The sequence below is a fragment of the Coniophora puteana genome (assembly GCF_000271625.1).
Source record: "Coniophora puteana RWD-64-598 SS2 unplaced genomic scaffold CONPUscaffold_3, whole genome shotgun sequence".
Lineage (NCBI taxonomy): Eukaryota > Fungi > Basidiomycota > Agaricomycetes > Boletales > Coniophoraceae > Coniophora > Coniophora puteana.
In genome coordinates this window covers 2,158,226-2,173,597 of record NW_006913055.1, presented here as the reverse complement: position 1 = coordinate 2,173,597, position 15,372 = coordinate 2,158,226, and the positions used below count along the sequence as shown (strand labels likewise).

The 15,372-nt window shown below is 51.1% G+C and overlaps 5 protein-coding genes across 5 annotated transcripts; 3 read left to right on the top strand and 2 right to left on the bottom strand.

The window, feature by feature from the left end:
* Positions 1 to 36: 36 nt before the first annotated feature.
* On the top strand, positions 37 to 2,051 carry CONPUDRAFT_100212 (uncharacterized protein). The gene is made up of 6 exons (XM_007767834.1): positions 37 to 473; positions 561 to 583; positions 637 to 795; positions 844 to 1,230; positions 1,290 to 1,680; positions 1,734 to 2,051. The coding sequence occupies exons 1-6, from the start codon at positions 313 to 315 to the stop codon at positions 1,909 to 1,911; spliced, it is 1,299 nt and encodes a 432-aa protein (XP_007766024.1). The 5' UTR covers positions 37 to 312; the 3' UTR covers positions 1,912 to 2,051.
* CONPUDRAFT_142629 (uncharacterized protein) lies at positions 2,024 to 6,195 on the bottom strand. Its single transcript, XM_007767833.1, has 4 exons — positions 5,701 to 6,195; positions 5,196 to 5,671; positions 4,857 to 5,146; positions 2,024 to 4,807 (listed from the first exon to the last, which is right to left on the bottom strand). Exons 1-4 carry the CDS (start codon positions 5,894 to 5,896, stop codon positions 2,239 to 2,241), a joined length of 3,531 nt encoding a protein of 1,176 aa, XP_007766023.1. The 5' UTR covers positions 5,897 to 6,195; the 3' UTR covers positions 2,024 to 2,238.
* Positions 6,196 to 7,260: 1,065 nt separating this feature from the next.
* CONPUDRAFT_51049 (cycloheximide resistance protein) lies at positions 7,261 to 9,307 on the top strand (the record flags this gene model as incomplete). The annotated part of the gene is made up of 10 exons (XM_007767144.1): positions 7,261 to 7,676; positions 7,725 to 7,773; positions 7,826 to 7,887; positions 7,938 to 7,974; positions 8,027 to 8,372; positions 8,438 to 8,636; positions 8,719 to 8,868; positions 8,933 to 8,995; positions 9,058 to 9,122; positions 9,180 to 9,307. Coding segments are annotated over 10 exons (1,515 nt in total), but the record flags the coding sequence as incomplete, so codon positions are not given.
* A 151-nt stretch (positions 9,308 to 9,458) lies between these two features.
* On the bottom strand, positions 9,459 to 9,952 carry CONPUDRAFT_71088 (uncharacterized protein; the record flags this gene model as incomplete). Its single annotated transcript, XM_007767242.1, has 3 exons — positions 9,459 to 9,718; positions 9,773 to 9,844; positions 9,901 to 9,952. The coding sequence occupies 3 exons, from the start codon at positions 9,950 to 9,952 to the stop codon at positions 9,459 to 9,461; spliced, it is 384 nt and encodes a 127-aa protein (XP_007765432.1).
* Positions 9,953 to 10,226: 274 nt separating this feature from the next.
* CONPUDRAFT_142627 (uncharacterized protein) lies at positions 10,227 to 13,407 on the top strand. Its single transcript, XM_007767832.1, has 4 exons — positions 10,227 to 10,807; positions 10,870 to 10,973; positions 11,015 to 11,611; positions 11,806 to 13,407. The coding sequence occupies exons 1-4, from the start codon at positions 10,418 to 10,420 to the stop codon at positions 13,139 to 13,141; spliced, it is 2,427 nt and encodes an 808-aa protein (XP_007766022.1). The 5' UTR covers positions 10,227 to 10,417; the 3' UTR covers positions 13,142 to 13,407.
* Positions 13,408 to 15,372: the final 1,965 nt, after the last annotated feature.

Below are 15,372 nucleotides of genomic sequence, written 5' to 3'. Positions count from 1 at the left end.
AGTGGTGACTCGGACTCGAGGCGACCTCGAGCAGCCTCGAGTCCTTGGTTTGCTGACTGAATCTTACCACTTAGTATCAACTGCAGTCACCAGATTTATACAGAGAGACCATCAAATTCAGGCGGAAAACACACCAAGAGGCGAGTCAGCTCTTTATCTAACTAGAGCTGAGTAGAAGTGAGCGCTAAGCGCTAAGACTCGAGCTGGATTTCAGCGCTTAATATGTCAAGGCTCGGAGATCACGTGGGGTAGCGAACGAACGTGGGGTCGTGTTCGCGAAGTTGAGTGATCGCGTATGTCCCATTTTAACTTATGGCAGAACCTTCCAGCTCCTTGCAAGTCACAGGACCTAGTCAAAGCGACGCTCAAAGTTTCAAGTCATCAGAAGCGGAGGTCTGGTATTTAAAAGAGATAATATTTGGCGAGGGCGAGAACCGCCAGCGGCGCAGGATCATCACCCAGAACTTCAACGGGTGAGCTCACTCGTAGCTCATCTCGTAGCTACCCTGCATGTGCTAATTCGTAGGGTTGCCCACCTTTCCCCACACCTTGAACTGAAGTCCATGCTCATTCATAGCTATATGTCCGTATCTATCCGTTCAAAACCCCCCATCAATCTAACACTATGAAATACAGGTAACATCCTTATCCTGAGGGGAGACATTGAAATTGAACCATATGACCGCCCCACCGTGTCTTACGAGCATCTCTCTCAGCTAGTGGGAGAGTATCTCCTCACGAACTGCCCAGACATCGACATTTCGGCCGCGCTCTCTGCCATGCCTACCACCACAAGTGAGCTGGCGCTTCGCCCCCATGACGTCCCGCTCTAACGAAGCACAGAGGGAATGGACCTTAATCCACTCTTCACAGCTCCCACAGCTTTTCGACCTGCAGGTGAAAGCGGCGAGCTCATGTTGTTTGAGAGGGCAGGCATCAAGCTTGTCCACGGCTGGCTCGTAGACCCTCATAGTCGTGAAGCCGAGGCTGTCTTCCGCGTCCAAGACTATGATACTGCTGTCACCTTGATAGCTGATGCCGATCATATAACCCATGGGAAGCTGTTAGCGGGCGACTCATTCGACATGGACGCTAATCAAGCGGGACCAAGCAATGCTGCCGGGAGCTCAAGCCAAGCCGGCCCGAGTAACGCAGGCACCAGTTCTCGCGGCGACATTTACTATCATTCGGGAAGTTACTCTGACGAGCAGCAATTGAAGATTGGGGACGGTATGAAACACAATAACAATCCTGACCATTGACTTATGGCCATTCTGTGTATCATCTAGCTATCGTGCTCCAAACCTTCCTTGAAAGCACGAAGTCGCAACTCACGTACCATGGACTTTTTGAGCTAATTTCACTTGTAGCCCCCGGTCAGCTCGTTGCCCTTTTCAGGAACTCGCATCTGTCTGTACTATACAAGCCGAAGCCGGGAGTCGATACCGCTGAGGATGACCACTCAATATATTCATTGGTGACAGATTATGTCTTTCTCAATGAACCTTCTGTCGTTTGGGAACGTTTCGAAGATGTTGATGGTGGCTCTTCGGCTTTCGTCGATTTCGACTTCAAGAATAGCCAGCCATTGGGCGGAGATTTCGCAGGCCAAACCGCGGAAGGTGCCTTGCGCCAATGGGAACTTGAGACGGGGCAGTTTGCTGCTGTTGACCCAGCTGAGTATGTCCACCAAGACGATCATCATATTGTACGCTAATGCTTTTATCATGCAGTCGTGCCCTTGCGCAGCAGCTACAGGCTGAAGAAGATGCTGCCGCCCAGCAAGCAGCTGAACAGCGTCAGCTTCAGGCTGTCTTGCGTCGGGATCGCGAAGAAGCCGACAAGAAGCGTAAAGCCGACCAGGAAGCCAAGAAGGCAAAGAAAGCGAAGGACAAATGCATCATCATGTAGACGTGCTATTGTTTGCGTATCATGGATCCCTATACCATTTATTGAATCGGGACCGCTGATAAAGGTCTCGTTAGCACTGGACTGTCATGTAATTACGGGATAGGAGTGCGTAGTTGATATATTATGCATATAGCAGATTCTGGATACATAGGACGAAAACTAAAGACAAAAGTAAGTCCATGTTGTGTGAGGAAAGGTCATGATCATGAGAGTCGTTGGTCAAGTCATCAACAATGCATCACAGGAGCATTAGGTAGTCAGACTAGCAAAAAGTCCAGCCAAATAAGTCAAGCAAAACGGATAAATAACAACACCAAATACAGAGCTTCAAGATCCTTGGTATTTCTTGATGAGATCTCGCAGTCGAGCCTGACCAAACGCCATATTTCCAGAAGATCGTGCAGGCTTTGGGCTGACCGCAGGAGCAGATGGAACCTTTGACGGCAGCTCTGATATCGTCTCTGGAAAAGCTGGCGCCTTCCGTGGAGTCGCACTGACCGAGGAGACCTTCGCTAATGATGCAGTGGTCGAAAGCATTGGGGTAGCATGGGATGAAGAGATAACGGCAGGCGAAGTGGCTGACTTTGGGGGCCGGGGTTGCTTCTCGGATGGAAGCTGACCTTTCGGTAGAACTGCTGTGTTAGTCGAAGCATTTGAAAGAGGGGATTTGCCTGATATTCGCATGGGCATCGGTGTGGGTTGGAATTTACGCGCATGTGCGTTACGGGGGGTTGCACTGGGGGTGCTACGAGCGCGATTGGGGGGAGCTTCGCCATCTTTTGTCTTTGAAGCCCATAAGAGAGCGACTTCTGTGACTTTGCCTCCTTTTCCTCCACGTGCAGACCGTACGTCGTATTTGACTTCTGAGTCACTTGTAACTGGAGTATACCGCGGATGGCGAAGGTGGAAGAGGTTACTTGTTGGTGGGAGTTCATCTAGGATTGAATCATTACCCCGAGGCAGGTGGGCCTGTACTAAGGCAGGCAATTTGCTGGCACGCAGCGAGTTGTCGGATATGGTCTTAGAACCGTGCGGAACTTCACTGCCCTTCATACGAACAGTGCCATGAACAACAGCGTCTTCATCGCGAGAAATGACATTTGACCGTCTTGTGATAAATCCTGAGGAGCGAGGGTTAGGCGCTGCTGAGATTTCCTCAGGAGGTGGCGCGGGCGAGCCTTTCGCATTGCCTTTCTCTTGTTCATGTGCAGGGAAAGACTCAGTTTCGTGTGAGGGGACAAACCGAGAGGCAACCGGGGGCACTATGGGCACAGAGTCATCTGCTGCAGGAGGGGTGGTGACGTCCAGCTTGCCAAGCCAGTCACTGATCCTCCCCTTGGCCTCCTTGCGTATTTTCTTTACGTCCTCGTGTCTCGTCTTCTTCTGCTTGCTGCCATCGTTCCGAGTCATGTCGCTACCCTTCTCCTTCTGCTTGCTAGAACGTCCTCTCTGAGTCCTCATTTCATCGTCACTATGTTGACTATGAGCACCAGCAACATGTTGAGTTTTTACGTCGGAATCCTGGTCATGATCGAGCTCGAGCTCAAGATCTTGTTCCTTCTCAGATTCTGAGGGTTTGAGGAACGCTGCCCGTTCCTGTAGAGATAGACTGGAAATGGCGCTGTCGTTGAGACCTTGAGTGGTCTCTCCCGGAGGAATAGCGATAGGCTGGATCACCATGCGCACATCAGGGCGTGGCTCGGGTTCTAGTTTTCGAGTTCCAACCTCAGCGAGCAAACGTTTCTCGAGCGCATCCAAGCCACTTTCGTTGTCATCCTTCCCAGATGCATCTAAGCCAGTGAACGAACGAGGGAATTTGATGGGGGTAATCGCAGGCGGTGTTGGAGGGAGCTGCGGAGAAACAACGGGCTTGGAAGATGGTGGCTGCGATACAACAACAGGTTGGGAAGGAGGTGATGCCTGCTCAGGAGCTTCAAATACTGTTTCAACCCGTGGTTTGGTCCGTATAGCATGTTCCTTGTCCGATTTCTCAGAGGTTAAAGGTCCTGAAATTGACTTGTCGCTAGGAGGTTTGACTCTGATATTGTTGGACAATCTTGATCCTTTCGGTAGGTCAGCGCTTAGATCTTCGCTTCGTCTCTTGACTTCATTTGCCATTAGTTCGAGAGCATGGACGCTTTCGCTCTTGGCGGACCCTCCAGACAACGACTGCCTAGGAGAGCGGACAGGGAGAGGGGAATGGAGTAGACCCTCAGAGTCGTGAGGGTTCGGCAGCTCGGGAATATCAACAGGGTCAAGCTGCGGGCGTTCAAACAGTATATCTGCAGATGGCTGCTGAGATTGAGTAGGATGTATTGAGAATCGATGAGATGTAGGAGAGACAGAGCGATGACGAGTGGATAGACGGAGAGTACGCGTGATACGCGAAGCCCGAACGCCTTTACCCTCTTCACTTTGAGCCTCTTGCCCGCCCGAAACATGGGTATTCACCGACTGCGAGGATTGAGAAGGCATAGGGGGTAGTGGCGGATATGCGGAAGGGAAAGGGATGGCAGAAGCCATGCCATAATCATAATGACCAGGGTGTAAGGGCTGAGTGCTCGCAGGTCTGGGAACCGTGACGCCGTAGGGGTTAGGATGAACGGGTGGAGGACTCATGGCTTGATGTATATAAGTTTCTTGAGGTGCAGAGGATGCTGGATAAATCGGTATGGCCGGAGAAGGTGTCCAGGGCATGCCACTTGCCATGGGTTGTATAGGGTAAGGAAATGAAGCGTGCGCAAGGTACTGTTCGGTATGAGGGGACAATGGTGGCGATATAGGCGGTGGTGAAGCAACATCCAGACCAGGTGAATATGATTGGTTGTGGATTGACGGGTCGGGCACAGCGAGTTCATGATAGATGGTAACTGGAATATTGATAACCAGTTCCTCGCTATACAGCATTAGCAAGAGCATCCTCGTTGGACGGAGTGGGAACTTACCTCGCCGCAGGGGCAAGAACCCGTATGCTCAATATACATCTCACCTCAAAAAGACCATCTGTCATCTTCCCGTTTTCACCTTCGCGAATACCACCTTTGACCCCTCGTGCGTGGCGAGGAACATCAATTACAAGGTTTGCAGCGCCTTCTATACCTGGAGGCACGGTATATTCGGGTCCATCAAATTCCACTTGGGTGACGATCTCTTCAACATCTACAGCAGGATCGGACGTTGCAGGAGCATGAGATAGATGAAGACTCCGTGATAGTTTCAATGAGACTCCCGACGTCTGATAATAACAATGAGAAGAAACCCAACTGCAGGATTGAGTGACTAACCCATCGTTGTGAATGATTCTTCAGCTGCAACTCGATCCAGGCGCTTTTCCCCGCGACAATGACGGTATTCATCAAAGCTTGAGCCCAGAGCTTTCCTCCTTCAATGACTGCAACACCACGTGGCAGCGATGGATACTGTTCGCTCCAAGCTTCCACCACGTTGACGTCGCGTTTATTGGTGACGAGACGCTTCTCTCCTTTCCAAGCGACGCCAACGCTAGCACGAACCTCGTATCTGATCTGAGCAGGACCAAAGGTTAATGAAGACGGAGATGTTGGAGGCAGAGTGAACTTGAAGAAGAATGTGGTTTGTCCTCGCCTGGCAGGAAAGTACTGAGCAGGAATCCCCTCCGTGTGATCGGGATGAACTGCGTTAGAGGGAGGGAGACCCGGTCCTTGAAATAAACGCCGCGAGTGCAAGAACGTCGATGTAGCAGAGTGATCTCTCGAGTTTACCTCTGGAAAATGGTGAGAGCCTATGGCAGGGTATAACATGCACACGAACCTTGTATGGCAAATAGCTCGATCATCATCACTCCTAAACCAAGACCGACTTCCCCATCTGCGCGACATTCCATCTCCATCTTTCCCGCAACATTTCCCCCTCCGATGAAGACAGGATCTGAGAGAGTGAGTGAGACCTTCACCTTAGAATGGTGAGGCGACGCGTTCATAGGCTCTGGTCTGCTTTGGAGGGCCATGATGAAGCCGTGATGGGAATACTGAGAACAGAGGAGAAGTTAATGTTCACAGAGAACAGCTGATTGCTGGACGCAACGTTGAGAGATGATAAAAGAGATGATAAACAAGACAGATATTGGTGATTCGGACAGCACTTGTAGCCGCGCTGAGACAGATACAGATGTGAGACACGATGACGTGAAGAGCATAATATGTCTGGGGAGGCCGTTTACCGGGACATGATCACGGGATTGTAGTGATCTAAAGGGTAGTTGCTAGGGCCTCTCAGGGTGCAAGTGGCTGATGACGAGAGGATGCCTGTCCAGTTGTTTAGACTTGTTAGGATCTAAAGCTATTGGCTTCTACGTCGCAACTTGCCGACTGTGATTCTCGCCTGAGGCCATCGCCATCGCGAATCAAGTTGGTTAGTATGATTCGTCCAACCCACTCCTTTGCTTTCTTACACGACCAACGGCAAGTCCGGAGAGGCCACAACTAAACTATACTCATACAGGTGGGTGATGCCCAACTCGAGAGTTGAAGCCGCCAAACCTTCATTCAAGTCATCTGCACATTGGATGACCATGGGATGATCGCTATCCAAAACCTCTCGAGTACGACTCTTGCATAAATATGTATTACCTAACCACCGCGGATCCTCATGTTCCTCTCGTCGGCACCCTCCATGCCTGCACTGAGTCACCTAGTCCCCACTGGGCGTCTCCAGACCAATCAGCTGACTTCACCTCGAGGAAGAAGCTTGAACTCAAAAACCAATGAGGCTGATAGCACCAAAAGCTTGGTACCGACACCGTACTGAAGCTGCTTAATTTTACTTCCCGTGGAACCTACATCTGCGGACTGTGGGGAGCTTGAAGTCGTCCGTCCGCGGGTCGAAGCTCGTCTGCGTGAAATACTTTCCAGAGAAATTTTTATTTCATCAAGTCAGGCTCACACATGCTTACTTACGTGGAAACAGTTCACTTTCTGTCTCTCGCCGCCTCAGAGCATGCACTCAAGTTTCCCACTGCGCATGTATAAGGATCTTGGGTAGTCAAGGTGTCGGAACAGCGGCTCGCGGACTCCCACTTCTTTGACGATCACTCCTGGGCGCCGTAGACATGGGCTTCGGAATACTGCCTGACCGTCACCTTGGCGAGAATGTTCCAGGTATGACCAGCCTTTAGCAGATGGATGTTAACTTCGCGCTCATAGCTTCGTTTACATAACTCAGGTACTTCGCTTCTCGATGACCTTTATCGCAAAGGACCCTCTATGTCTGGCTCGGAAGCCGATGCAGGTCTTAAGCGTTCGAATAAGGGCATCGTTTTAGTACCACAGTCAGTCTTTTCCTATTCTAATCCTTCTTACTCCAGACAGTAGACATCTTTTACACCATCGCAGGCCATCGTCCTCGCCAAATGATCCCCTCAACTGGCCGAAATGGAGGAAGGTTGCACTTATTCTGACGCTCACTTATGGAACAGGTGTCGTAGGTGCCTTCGGCCCCATCATCGGCGCAGGCCTTGAACAAGTTGCTGAGAATTTTGGAACTTCCGTTGATTCTCTCTCCGAGATCACAGGCGACTGTGTTATTGCAATTGGTCTGGTTCTGATTGTGACAGCCCCTGCAAGTGTCATTTGGGGCCGCCGCCCAACCTTCCTGGCGGGATGCATACTTTTGCTCGCTAGCTCCATTTGGAGCGCACTATCGAAAGACGTCGGTAATTTGACGGCTGCCCGAGTCATTGGGGGTATGGGCATGGCACCTGCGGAATGCCTGGTACAAGCCTCCATTGGGTACGCGACAAACCTTGTAATCACAGTTTCCCTTCTGACTACCTTTAGTGACATCTTCTTTGTGCATGAACGAGGAAAGTGGATCGCGTTATGGAGCGTATGACTTCTATGCTTGATTTTTACAGATACATCCCTAATGTGATTTACAGTTTGCTCTTCTAGGAGGTATATGTGGCGTGTCTATTGTTAACGGGTACCTCATCCAAAATGCGTGAGTTTTATTGCACGACTTTGAACTTGAACTTTCTAAGAACCGTGTAGTTCCTGGCGTGTATGCTTCGTCATCATGGCTGTCTTGGTGCGCACTTTCGTGCTCCGCACATAGTGCAAATCTAATAATTCATTGAAAGTGTGCTGTCTTCTTGGTCTTGGTATTCTTCTTTGTTCCTGAAACAGCGTACAATCGCCCTGAGTCCCTCACTTCCAAAACTACGTCACCATCAGACGAATCACATGAGAAGGAAGGTCCAGACAAAGTTACAGAGGTGCAGGTATCAGAAGTCGAGAAGGCCTCGGGTCTTAGCATTCAATCAGAGACCGAACGACCACGTTCGTACTGGAGCTCCCTCAAGCCATGGGAGAACCGCCGTTTCTCCGATGCGAGCTTTTGGAAGTTAGCGATTTCTCCGTTCACTTTTGTATGTAGCCCTATCGTCGCATGGGGTACCCTCGTCTATGGCTCAACTTCCGCTTGGCGTACGTCCGGATTCATCCGTTTATGTCTGTTATCACATTTCAGCATTATTGATCTTGATGTTCAGTCGTCGCATTGTCTGTATCTGTGTCAATGCTTTTCTCCTCCCCGGCGTATGGATATGATTTCCAGGCTGGGCCTGTTGGACTCATCTCTGGGGTCGGCCCGTTCATCGCTGCCATCCTAGGTAACGCGATTTCCGGGCCTTTGTCTGATTGGTCCGTGAAGTGGCTCTCTCGCCGGAATAACGGAATTTACGAGCCAGAGTAAGCATCGTTCCTTCCTCCGTTTATTCTTAGTCTTGGTTTCACACCGTTCGGAATCTGCGCTGATGTAGCATGCAAACAGGTTCCGGCTATTCATGATAATTCCAACATTGATTTTTACTACAATAGGTTGGTATGGATGGGCCATCAGCGCGAACCTCCTGGATCTTTGGATTGGTCCAGCTGTTTTCTATTCCCTTTTGAATTTTGGCCAGGCACTGGCGTCCGTTGCGTGAGTTGTTCTGGACCAGATATATACTTCCGTCAGGTGTTTACAACAGCTTGCGGGTTTGCAGAGTCGTGTCCTATGTGGTAGACGCGCACGCAGATTATGCGCCGGAGGCTTTCGCCACAATCAAGTATGTGAACTCATGTAAACTGATAGAACCTAGGCTGAACAACACATAACTCCTGTAAAAAGTTGCATCAAAAATTTGTTCACGTTTGGACTCACGTACTACACGGACCCTTGGCTGGACAAACAAGGTGCTTCTCTGTCCCCCTCGGCTTCAACGTCAACAGCACTGACGAACTGAGCCATAGGTGTACTAAGAACGTTCTACACGATTGGCGGGATAAATATCGCTATCTGCCTGACAACCATCCCCATGTATATCTATGGGAAACGGGCGCGAAGCTGGGTTCATAGGAGTTCTTGGATACTTTCTTGACAAAGACAAGTTCGGCGTGACAAGGATTTATGCAATTTACATGTGGTATGCTACAGAGATGCTTACAAGATTGTAGAATGCGATGCGTTCCGACGTTACGAGAAGCGAAGCTCTCAAAGTCTTAGCAGAGTCACTATGAATTCTCGCCCAATTACTTCCGAGGCGAGAAGCGATCCGCAAGTGCTTCCCGAGCTTCTTCTTTGCTTTCGAGTGAATCGCCTGCGTAAGGATTGAGACCTTTTCTAAGTTTATCGGCGGTCACATCTCTTCTAGTGTCCTCGTCGACGCCTTGCTTGGCATCTTGAATCTCCGAGGTGAGGTCCGTGCCGTTGGTAGACTGTTGGATGGCGCCACGCTGTGCGGCAGGCGAAAAGGAATCTATGGATGAGCCATAGCCGCCAGAAGACGTCGCTATATACGGTAAAACGATAAGCAAATTGACAGGTACCGGGGAAACATGCATACAGTCGCCAGGCGGAGGGTAATTACCCGTGGCAGCGTCTCTCGCGTTTGGGGGTATTCCGGAGTCGGCCAGTGCTATAATCGGATGTAAGTTTCTGGATATAGTAAGGCGAAGATGCCAGATAGCGCACAATCGTTGACAAGAGATCCATTTGCGCCGTTGTTCCTGTATTCGTCTGACATGTTCGGAGTGTTTGCAGTGTGTGAGTTGCTAAATTTCGAGTGGATTTCTGGCCTTCCTTTATACTCCCTCGTCGCTGGAGAGGATGACGTCGGGGAGGGGGAGAGCGAAGCCCTTCTGTGACATCATTGGGATCACGTGTGGGGTCCGTGCGTAGGCTTACGTGATTTGTTTACCAGCGGGCGTGAGACGAAAATTGACACTCGTCCTCGCAGCTTTGGTGGGGGCTTGGAAATCGATATTGAGTTTCGATCACCCATCTGTCCCGCATCTGTCCCGCTCCGAGCCTCCATTCCAATTCCAGCAAGCCCCGTCGAGAGACGAAATCATCCTATTCCATATCCAAATCCGACTGAGTGCCCTTTGCACTTCCAGAGCCGATCACACGCCCCGGCGGACAGGGACACGCCATCGATTCGTTTCGAATTCGAATACACGGCCGGTCACCAGGCTGAGCAAAGAAGAACATGATGGCCGTCGACGTCTCCTTCCCCCTCCCCCCCTCCCAGTTCTCAGTCCCTCATAGCGTACAGGTCCCCCTCAGACGCTCCTCTCGCCTCGCCCATGGCGCACACTCTATATTCGCGCATAGCCACTCCTACCCCTCCCCCTTCCCACAGCGCAGGAAGCGTCAGCGCTCAGACCATACGCTGGACGCCGACGACCGTGACAGCGACCGCGAGGTAGACCCACTCACCCCTAGGGCCCTCCGTGCCCTCAAGCGCGCTCGCCTCTCACCCGTCGTCGACGCCGTTTCCACCGACTTACCCCCGCAACCCTCCATCCACCGCACCAGGCGACGCAAGGAGAATGTTACCGTAGAAGATGACATTATCAAGAGACGTGAGGATACCAAGGTATACTACCTGAACGTACTTTTTCGTCGCTTTTCACCTGGTTGACGACACGTGTATTCCAGCGACATGCCACGAAGCGACCTCCATCACCTCCTCATGCGCAGCAGCAGCCCGCCACGCCATTATCTACTCAACGGCTTCAGAGCTCTGATAAGCAAGTATTCTCGTATCCCATGGCAGATGACTGTCTTCTTATACACTCCATAGTTTGCCATTGGATACCGACGATGATGCAGCGTCGCACCCGTCAAAATCACCACCGGACCTATCATCGACGAAACCAAACTCACAGCAGTCAACTGCAGTTCCGAGATCTATAACACCCGCATTGGTGGTTGTGGATGAACTCATGCAGGCCGTCGCCCAGGACTCTAGATCCGCTTCATCGTGCTCCCCTCTCACGCCTCTCACGCCTTCTCCAGAGTTGATCCCAACACAGTTGCCACACTCACCACCATCTAACACTGTTTTCGATGAGGACTCACCGTCCGGAATTATATCCCCCAGTGAGAATGACTTCGCTATGAACATCTCTGAGTCGACTGCCGCTACTTCATTTACCTCGCAATCTTCAAATGTTGGATCATTTTGCGAGGCATCTCTTACCGAGCCTTTATCACCATTACTTGGGTCTAGCGATTCGTTGATCACGGGCCCTGCTTCCTCGGAAACATCCATGGACACGGATAACTCTTATTCTGCTTCGGAAGAGGCCTCCCAACGCGTGTCGTCCTCGTCTGCTGCTCGAGCCTGTCGCGAAATTAACATCTGGAAGCTCGCTTGCCAAGAACGTGTTGATATCATGTGAGTAGATCTGAATTTGGATGTTCTTGAGGCAACTCGGTTGCCCGAACGTATCATGAGCTTTATTGCATCCAATTTCAAACATCTGCTACTGCACATTTCAATGTTTTTAGCATTTGTTTGTTTTTGTTTTCCATTTCGTTTCCAGGTGCATTTGACAACAAGAGGCATGTTGCTGACTTGAATATGTTTAGGGTCCGTCGATATGGTCCAGAAACCATTAAAGCACTCGTAGCCGCCGAAGCCACTCACCCCGACGATCACCATTCAGCGACATCCATTGAGTCTTCGGAGGCTCCCATTGCTGGGCCCGGCCCCAATACCACGCGCTTCAGGTTGTATACCCCCGCAAATTACACGTATGGCTCGTCATCAATTGGTGGCGACGAGGAAGATGATGACCTTGGCTATAATTCCACTCACCGCTCTTCCCATGAGGACGAGATTGAGTGTGATTACGAGGAAGAGGAGGATGATGACGACTATGAGGACTTTGAGGATGATTTTGGAGACGCTGAGATGGAGACAAGCGGTGACGCTATTCCGAGCGTAACCTCAAATCCCGTGTCGAATGAGAACGCAGGCTCAACCGGTAATACTGCCCCCGATGACAATTCGGCTGGCCACTCGTCTATAGGCTCCGAGAACGAGATACCGCTTAGCGAGGTCCCAGCACAAGGGCATGGCCAGGAGTCCAGTACTGGCACCACCCGGCTAGACTTGGGCCCTGATCCTGCGTCGTGCAATTTTAGCACGAATTTTGACGTACCATTCTCTGCCGAGTCGCCATCTCCCCAATTTGTTCCTCCTGTTGCTCAGTCCCATACCCCACCTCAGGAGGTTCCGCAGAACCTGCCATCTTCGTATCCCGATCTGTCGTCCAACGCAGCCTATCCTCAGGGGCCCTCTTCTCCACATTCCCACTTCAATTACCGAGCGCCTCAAGATGCAGCCCTCTCTCGGTTCCGTACCCCATTACGTGTTCCTCGGCTTTCTTCGCTTCAGGTTGCTGTTCTATCTGAACCTCCACGAGCGTTCATGGGCCGCGGTACTCCCCCTAGCAAGCAGAGAGCTTTTGATTGGGCATCAGGATCTCCTTTCGACGACACCTCGAAGATGGGCTATTCCAGGATGCCTGTGTACTTGCACTCACCTTCACCGCCTCCCTCTCCTTCGCCACTCTCTTGTTCTGCGTCAGGACCTAATTTTATCCAGCCGTCTTCGCAATCGGAGCTAGGAGCTGCTTTTGACTTGGGTGTAAATCAGAATCCTGGACCTGGAGAATGGACGTCGTTCTTATACGCCATGCTCGGAAATGACAACGGTCTCCTCCCTGGATCATCGACGTTGACCACGGATACGCAGTCAGGAGTGCCAATGTCCGTGCAGGATAACCCTGCTGGTTCAGGGGCAACCTGGTACGGGATGGGTCTTGGGGATGCTAGTGCAGAGCATGCGGGCGTGGCGATGCCGCCGTCTCCCATTCCGAGTGAGGGCGAATCAAGTGAACTGCGCTTCGCCCTGGGCTAAGGCAGTCTTATATATCCTGCCACGCCCCTACCCCGAGAATGGTGGCAGTTTGATGTGTGGACACGCGCGCCGCATTTCAACCTTGTCATCTCGCTTCTGATACCATACCCGTGCTGTTTTTATTTGTCGCTGTTCCCCGCTCACCTCTCACATCAATCTTAATAGCCGCCTGACCATCCATACCTTATATCATCTCACCTCTGTAGCCATACGATACCATACCCACTCTGGATCCGCTGTTCACTTGCTGTTTATCTTGGTCTTACCTGCTTTCTGGTTATTTTTACGTCATGGAACTGAATGTCATAACCCGATATCATTCCCATGATCTTTATCGAATGCAGGGACCGGGCGGTCAGCTCCAAAAGTGTCGTGACGCGGTAATGAAACAGTGCGAAAGGATGCAATTGAACTGCCACGGTTGAAGGCAACCTGACCTATACATCCTCCATGCTATGCCCCGATAAGTATGAGTACTATCTGCTGGTCAACAGGAACATCTTCGTGCCACAGCTTTCAATGTCCTGTTTAAGCCCGCTGCGGCACCCGTGCAGTCCGGTTGATCCTTTGTATGACACTTATTTTGAAGAATTTACCCACAGGTACTACGTAGTCGTCGTTCGAGTGGCTCCATTCAAAGCCTCGTTGAGGTGAAATTTACCGTCGCATTATTTTTGCTGCGGGACCAATGCAATGCTACCTCGGTGTAATATCTTTGCCTCGAGCTTGCCAGCGGCGGTTTTTGCTAGCAAACAGGAACGCGATTTGGGCACGGTCAATTGCCGGTTCGACATTCACCATCAGCGCACCTAGTGGCTGAGGCCAGGGCTCAGGCTGCTCGGCGTGATCCTCGCCGTAACGCGCCACATGTGTCGAAGTGCTCGCTTCGAGCTACGTTGCTCAATCGGCCCGGGCCTAATAAGACAGCGCACATCGGGTGGATTACTGGCTTCCTTGTGCGTGATTCGTAGGAGGTAAATAGGAGATATCTCACATTGGAGTCGGCGGCCAGGCTTTCAACGGCTTGCATCTCTGGATACCCTGCTCTTATTTGGGTCGGTGAAGGGAAGGTAGCCCGTAAGGCTGGGAGCCCGCCGTCAGCGGATCAGGCCAGGATAGGCAGCGAGCGAAATACCAGTCTGGTATAGGATGGAATGAGTCTGAGGTCGTTTGAAACTTCCTTGCTTCCTCGCTCAGACTAGTGAGTGACCTGCGGCGTAGAACCGCAACGTGGATGCCTTTGAAGTCGGACGACGGCATAAATGAATGGACGCATGAGGCAGCGTGACTCCTAAGAGCCTGCGAGATCGCAGAATCATCGATAGAATGCATCCATACTTTCTCAAATGGCCATAGGACAATGATGTAGCCTCCCTGCAAATTTCCCTGCTCGCTGAGCACATCAACGTGTTTCAGTAGTGCACCCTAGTGTACCTCCGAGGGAACAAAGTATTTCCATGGAAATGTCAGATGCAGATGTGGTCACCACTGATGTATCTCTCAGGGTCCTGAACTCCCCCCCAAACAGCCAGGTGTTAGTACCTCGGTTGATGTTGTGTGGGCGGACTCCGAATTTCCTTCGATGATGCAGCGCTGGATTCCACTGCAAGGCATAGACCCGGGTAAGAGCATTTAAGAGAACCCAATCTTGAGCAAATGGTGGAAATGAGTTATCATCCTTGTGTGCATGACGCCATGCCCTGGTTTTGGACACATGGTATGAGGACTGGGGCGAGATCCTCAACTGTTTGATCCAAGGACGAAGTATTGTTGTTCGCCGAAGGCTGAGCTCCATTTGCCGATATCCTTGATCAGATGAACGGGGTCTAGAGACGTGAAACGTTCATGCTCAAGGTTTGGTACCGCATCAATCAAAATGTGTCCGCAGATAGCGACACGGAAAGTCTTCTCTGTTGTCCTGATAATATCCCGATGCGGCATTTTTGCTTAATTAGTTTGAATTTGAGCCCGAGTGTCGATGATGTATGGCAACCATAACAAAGAGGGCTGATTATTCACAGCCGAGTAACTCGGAGCGCTAGTCAATAGCATGCATACATATTTCGCGACGTAGGAAGGGCGTATTCGATCGCGGCGACCCGAGGAGGGAGTCAAGCTGAGTCGAGCGCTTAACCCTTCGTGAAGCTGGCAGAGTATGGGCGCTAATCCATGCGAGAGGCAGTTAACCACACGCTTTGCTCAAGCTAGTGCCTCCTGTAGTACCAGTATAT